Source organism: Carettochelys insculpta, chromosome 22 (assembly GCF_033958435.1).
Source record: "Carettochelys insculpta isolate YL-2023 chromosome 22, ASM3395843v1, whole genome shotgun sequence".
In the NCBI taxonomy this organism is placed as follows: Eukaryota; Metazoa; Chordata; order Testudines; family Carettochelyidae; genus Carettochelys; species Carettochelys insculpta.
In genome coordinates, this window is record NC_134158.1 from 19,537,050 (window position 1) to 19,544,104 (window position 7,055).

The window sequence follows — 7,055 nt, forward strand, 5'->3', positions numbered from 1 at the left end:
TCCCAGCTGAGCTGGGGATGGGGCAGGCTCCTGTCTGAGCCTCGCTGTCTGCTCCCTAGTCCAGGCCATCACCTGTCCTTAAGAGTCACCCTGTGGTTTACGGCGCTGGACAGACACAGTAAAGCCCAGAGCCCTCCGCTCACAGCTGAGCCCCCACCCCAGCGGTGCCCTCCCCTCCCCCCCCAGTGAATACACCCCTTCACGCTGCTGGATGCAATTAACTAGCACTGCAAAATTCTAGACACCCACAGAATAGGGAGCAAGGCACGGAGGGGGGGGGGCGGGGGGAGTTCACTCATCCTCGCCCCAAACCCGAGCAGGCTCACCCCAGGAAAGGTTTTAGGAGATGCCCTCCAGGACCTCCCTGATTTAGCCACAAGGCCCCTGATGGAGGAGACCCCCAGACTCATGGGGGAAGGGGGGGGTCCCTTAATGCTAAAAGCCGGAGGGTGATACTGCAGGATGATAAGCGTTAAACATCGCTAAGGAGCCGAGCCGCAGTTATCACACTGATGCGTCCACGCGTCTTCCTTCCCCAAGCTCTTCTTTAAACACTATTACCAACCAGATTTCTCATCGACACTTCTATCGGCTCCCGGCAGCTCCAGAAAAAGCGACTCACTCGAGAGTCCAGAGACAGCGAGATAACTTTGCTCTTGCGAGTTCCCCGCGTTCCACTCCCACACACCGCGAGCAAGTTACTTGCGCGCGTAAGTGGGAGAAAATAAAACCGTAGCCTCGGTTTCTTGATCAGACCCCGCCAATAGCCGCCAGGGAAGAGAATCGTGACGACATGAGCGACAGCTGCCTTCTGCCCCAGCCGCGACTGAGTCTAAAGCCTTTGGCTCACGGGGGAGGGAGAGAACGGAGCCGGGGTGCGCGAGGAGCGACTCCCCCAGCCGGGCACAGAAGTAGGCTTTTATCCACTTCCGACGAGAGGGAACCACGGCCCCAGATCACCGTCTGAGAGACGCTTTTACCACCTGGAGGAAAACCCCTCGCCTTAAGAGGGGGACTCCACCCTGAAAATCCAGCAAGAAGTCCTGGGGCACCTTACACACTAAGGTATTTTGGAGCAGACACTTTGGTGCGCAGAGACCCCTCCCTCAGATGCTCCAGAGTATCTGAGAGTCTCTCAGGCGCCCCAGGACCTCTTCTTGTTTTGGAAGATGGAGGCTAACGCCCCCCGCCGGGAAGATCAGACCTTCCACCCCCCAAGCGCTGCGAAGCCGGGGCGAGCAAACTTTTTACCTTGGGCCCAACTTTCCATCCCAGCCATCAGCTGGGGCCGCCCCCGCCCACCCCCTGCAACCTGTTCAGCGCCCTCCGAGCCAGCAGAAACGGCGGTTGCGTTCCTAGGAATTAACCCGTTCGGCGAACCCCAAGTGAGCCGCCTTCGCCTGTCCGCCAGCCTCCCCCAAGTACCTGCGGGGCAACCGCCAGAGCTGCCGGACTGGGGGAGCCGGAGGGGGCGGGGGTGGAGGGGCGCAGGAGGCCCCCCCAGCCCCACGCGTGTGGAGCAAGCTGGCGCCTGCAGCGCCGATGAGCAACACCCAGCGGGGGTGGGGGGAACCTGAGGGCGGCCACTCTGCTCTCGCGTGGGCGGCTCAGAGCCCGGGACGCCCCAGTGCTGAGAGCGGCAGGAGGTGGAAGGAACCGGCCCGGCCCCCAGCTCCTCTCCTGGCTATTGGGAGAGGGCTGAGGGAAGGAGCGAGCGATGGGCTGGGAGGATCAGCGCGTCAGACAGTCCCACGGGGCGGGATTAACGGACGCCCCTTTCCAGGGACTCGGGCAAGTCCAGGTTTAGGGTATGGAGGCTGGAAACACGGTTACCCGGTGTGTAAACGCGAGTGCAGAGACATAAGCGGAGCGCGAGTCCAGGCGTGATGAGCTGCAAGAGCCGGAGACCCAGCAGCTGGTTATGCTGCGCAATCCCTTGGGAAACTCCACCCCCTGGGCCCACCCCCCCACTTTGCTCAGCCCTGTGTTAAGTGATGGAGATTCCCTAACAAACGCCACAGGAGCTACTGGCCAGATCCGCTGCCTGAGAAACCCGGGCCGCTCAGGTCCAGCTCTGCTACTGACCTCCCAGGCAGCCTTGGTCAAATCCCTTGCTCATGCTGTGCCTCAGTTTCCCCTCCTGCTCTTCATCTGCTCTCGTTGGACTGTGAAGACTTGGGGGCTGGGACCACACGCAGCACCTAGCACGAGAGGGGTTCCCAGGGAAATGGTTTTACCAGAACCGGAGCAGAGCGGGAGCAAAGCGGGGAGCTGTGCCACGCAATGAACAGGAGAGAATCGTTCACCAGGGCTCTGGGGATTGTGCCAGAGGAGAGCCAGGTTAATGCTCGGAGCCCAGAGGCAAATAGGAGGGCTGGCTTTCAAAACCTGTAAACCCCAGCCCCAGTCCAGCAGCTGGGTAAACTGAGGCACAAAGCCTCCCCGAGTCCCGCAGCCGGTCATACAGAGCCCAGGGCAGCGCCGAGGTTTGAACATGGACCTCGACACTTTTTGCTGAAGTGGAGGAAAGGGAGGAAAACGAGACCCTCCAAGCTGCGGATTTGACTGTGTTGACCCCCTCAGGTTCACGCCCCCGGCTGGAGTTTTGCCCTGTTCTTAAAAGCAGCGGACTCCAGGCCTGGGCCCGTCAAGGCAGCTCCCACCGGCAACACACGCAGCTGGAAGAGGGGTTTCCTGATGGGAAAGCCCAGGAGATCTGTTCCCCGGGCAGTCGCTTGCGCCAGGCTGCAGTTTCCCAGCTGCTCCCTCCAGCTCAGGGGAGGGACTCGAACCAACAATCAGGGAGGGCCAGGGCAGAGCCAGCATCTCCTCCCGCCAGTTACTTCAGCGCCTCCACAGCCATCCCCAGGCGCGTCCGGCCACCCAGCACATGCAGGCACCTGCTTGGTCTCCCGGCTTGCAGCAGGCAGCCCCCTCTGCGCGAGGCTCTCAGGGTGGGGGGGGAAGAGCTCTCAGGTTTGCCCCCACTCTCCTCCCAGGGGGAGGTTAAAAAAATTCCTCATTTGGTAGAAAGGGAAACTGAGGCACAGAGCACCAACATCACTTGTCCTAATGCACAGAACCGGTAGAGAACCCAGGAGTCCTGGCTCCCCTCTGCTAGCCACTGGGCCCCACTCCCCTTCCGGGGTAGAAAGAGAACCCAGGAGTCCTGCCCCCCCCACTACGCCTGCTCTAACACCCTTATCAAGTAGTCCAGGAAAGCCCTATTTCCCCAGACTCCACCCCCACCCCCAAGGCCACAAACTGCACAGGCTGAGCTCGGCCAGCACCCTGAAAGGGAAAGCCCTTCCCTGGCAAGCTCTAGCCAGGCCAGGCCCAGGGACTTGGAGGAGGAGCTGAGTTGGGGTGGAACCCCAAGAGATCTGTGGGGGTTGCTTACACAGGAAGTTAGGATGATGTTCTGGGGCAGGGAGCTGGGCGATGGAGGATCAGGGTATCTTACTCCCCACCCCCCAAAGGGGCTGCCTGCACCCCACGGAAGTGAAGGGCCAGGATCCAAGCGGTGGCCCCAGGCAGCCTCCCACCAGCTGGGAGCAATAGCAGAAAGCCACCAACTGTTGGCTTCCATCACCCCCAGGGACCATGGGCCAGTCACTGGCTTTCTGCACCCCCAGGGACAGGGTGGGCCCAGAGTCTCCCCCACTCCAGGCATCTCAGGGCCCACCCCAGTGAGTCTCCCTCCCCTATGCAGCCATTCGTTTCCGGCTCTAATCCCTTTTTCACCAGGGTCAGCGCAGCCCCATGCACAGGCCATGGGCCCTGCAAGCCAGGAGGCAAAGACAGTTTCTGCCACAGGCCTGGCTAGCCCTAGGCCAGCCAGCAAAGCAGCCGCGAGCACAGGGAGCACCAGGGCACTCACTTGAAACACCCACAGCTACTTTCTCCCCGCAACACCTCTCCTCTGCTCTGCTCCCTGGAGCCAGAACCCACCACCAGCCCCACAGCCACATCCCCCACAGCTAGCCTCAAGCCCCCCAACGCCCCCTCCAGCTACACTCCCCCCAGGGGTGCCCCATTATTGGGCCCCCACCACACTCCCTTTAGCCAACACTTTCGCTGTACATACCCCATGATCCATCCCACACGCATCTCCCCAATACAGCCAGCCCCCATCTGGGGGTCCACACCCCACACATCTCTGCCCCATAGAACCAGCCCCCCTAAACCTCAAGTCCTTACCCACTGCTCCCCACAGAGCTAGCCTCCCGCAGTATCTTTATCCCACCCCCTCGCTCCGCAAAGCCAAATCCCCTCCCCCCAAAATCACTGGGTCCATACCCCATAGACCCAGCTCTCCCCCCGCGCATAAAAATCACTGGGGCCCATATTCCAGCCTCCTCCCGTAATCCCACGCCCCACAGCTCTGGGCCCGAACCCCCCCCCTCCCCATGCCGCCTACCACACTACCCTCCCCATAACCCCCCTCAGCCGGCCCAGGCCACCTTACCGGGGACCTGTCCCATCGCAGAGGGCCCGCCAGCGCCGGGCCGCCCAGCAGCAGCAGCCCCCAGAGCAGGCAGGACATGGCTCGGGGCTCGGCAAATCCCAGAGTCAGCTCCGGGCGCTCCCCCAGCGCCGGGCTCCCGGGTTATAAAGCCGGAGCGATGCGATTCCCCCCGCCCGCGGCTCCCTCCTCCTCCCCCCCCGCATGTCAGGGCACTCCAGGGGCTCCGCCAGCCACGTGGAGTCCGCGGACAACAACAGCTGGGCGAGGAGCCACGCCCCCTTGGGCACAGGCCACGCCCTCTCCCCTCCCTGCACCCACCTGCGGGGGAGTTACAGCCCCTCCCCTCTCCCCTAGGCCCGCAGCCAAGGCCCTGGCAGCTAAGCAGGGGGGCACTAAATGGGCTTTTGCTGGGGGGGGGTGTCAGTCCTAGGATATTTGGGAGCCAAGGGGGGGACCTCAGAACCCCACTTGTCTTCTGCTCACAGCTGGATCCCTGTCCAGGAGACGTGTGCACCAGGCTCTAGCCTGGACAGACAGGAGCAGTGGTCCCTCTAGTTTTTTCCATGCATGGGCAGAATTAATTTTGTGGTGTGCACCACCCGTACAAACACAAGCTGCCCACGGGAGGCGCTGTGCTCATCAGCTGGGCAGATATATATCCTCTATCTGTACAGGTCAATAAAAATAAATATGTGTATAATATGTGGCTTAGGGCCCTCCCCCAGGGCCAGGCACTGCTAACTGCCCCGCTCTAATCTGATGCACTCACCTGTCCCCCAGAGGCACATGCCTCCAGCCCCCCTACTTTAGCCCCATGCCCTCCCCAAGGGACAGACACTCCCAGCCCCCATTGCTCTAATCCAATGCACCCCTTCCCCAGGGCCATGCACCCCCACCTTCCTTCCCCCCCGAGGCTCACTGGGCTGCTGCCTGTGCAGCTACACGCTTCTCCCTCCAGGCACTGGGGTGCATGTCCAGGGCAGCAGTGAACAGTCCAGGCATGTGGCTCTGAGCAGGAGCTGCATGTGACTTCAGAGCTGTGGGTTGGCCACCCCTGCACCTCTCCCCAGGTGGGACTAGAACCCTGGCAGCCTAGTTCCAAATTTCTCACTCCTCTAACCACTAGTCACCACTGCTGTCCCAGAGGCAGGCCCAAAACCGAGGAGTTGCTGGTGGTACCGGAGTCCCCACTGGGCTTAGTTTAGGCAGCCCCTCCCCTCACGCTAGCAAAGAGTAGCTGGGCCCTGAAGCGTGACCACAAGCCAAGATCCTTAAGGAGACACAGGCATGCCACCTTGGCTCCCTTCCCTTGGCTGTGAGGAGCCAGACAGGCCAGGCCCCAGGGCCAGCTCTCCATTTTGAGAGATGGAGGCACATTAAATCATGATCCGGGAGCATTCTGCTATTCATGCCCCCTGGGAGGGGAATGCGGTCTAGTGGTTACAGCGGGAGGGGGCTGGAGCTTACAGTCCATTCCCCCCCAGTACAACCAGCTTCCCATAACACTGTCCGTCCCCTGCAGGCGCGCCCCATCTAGCAGCTGCTGTTCATTCCTAGGGACACCAGGGCCTTCAATGCTGACTGGGGTCCAGGGGCCCACGGGGGGAGGAGCGCCTTAGACCCCAGAGGTACAGCCTCCACCCCACAAGCTCTGCTCAAGTCGGGGGAGAGCTCTTAATTTCTTCAGCTAACACAGACACGCTCCCCATGCATCAGCATGTGTGTGGCTGACAGTCCCTAGCGGCCATACGGGGGAACTGCACCCTCCCCTGCCCAACAGGCTCCAACCCAACCACGTGTTGCTTGTTTGAGTCACGAAGTGGGGCGTGGGGGAGTTAAGGGCTGGGGAAACGGTGTGGGCCGGTACTGTTATCCACAGACCAGGGAACAAGCTCAGGCAGCAGCTGGGTAAACCTCAGCGGTGAGTCAAGAGATGGACGGGGCATTGTGTCCTGTGGCCGCTAAGGTGCAGCTGCTTCTGGGGTGGAGCCACAGGAGGGTGGTTTATAGAGGGATCCTGCAGCAAGTGCTGAGATGCAGCCACCTGTACAACTGACCCAACAGACAGACAGCGGTGTCCCAGCCTCCTAGGGCCAGTACTACCAAAACACCTCTCTGCGTGGTCCTCACTGGGTTGGGGGGCCCAGTGACTGAAGGGCCCTGTTTCATGACACCTAGACCAGCACTCGCCCCCCCCCACCCCCACAGCATTGGGCCCCACAGGGACTGGAAGGGGAGAGTGCCCCATAAGGGCCCCCTTTGCTCCCTGCATTCCAAGCATTGTAGTCAAGTCTTGGGGACACCTTCCACCCCCCACCCCAGTCCTCCAGCAGGCCAGCTCAGGAGAGCACCCAGGAAGATGAGCATGTGAGAGGGTGCAAGGCAGCAGGCTGACCCCCGATGCAAACCGCTAGCCCACAGCACGAGCAACCGTCATGCTACCCCTCTCAGCCATGCTGCAGGTAACTATAAATGAGTGGGATGGGGGGAAGAGCGGTGAGAGCTGTGCTCCACCCCAGAGGCAGCTGCATTTCAGCTGTAGAAAAACTCACAGCAGCACGGCGGGTGGGACCCAGGACCACTGGGT

The 7,055-nt window shown here is 61.4% G+C and overlaps 1 protein-coding gene across 3 annotated transcripts in view; it reads right to left on the minus strand.

Annotated features, from left to right (window-relative positions):
• LOC142024732 (SPARC-related modular calcium-binding protein 1-like) overlaps positions 1–4,630 on the minus strand; it is a 36,540-nt gene extending 31,910 nt beyond the window's left edge. For all 3 annotated transcript variants that reach the window (XM_075016909.1, XM_075016910.1, XM_075016908.1), the window contains exon 1: positions 4,469–4,630. In XM_075016909.1, the coding sequence (XP_074873010.1) occupies positions 4,469–4,546 (78 nt within the window). In that variant the 5' untranslated portion in view covers positions 4,547–4,630. The remainder of the gene's footprint in view (positions 1–4,468) is intronic.
• Positions 4,631–7,055: the final 2,425 nt, after the last annotated feature.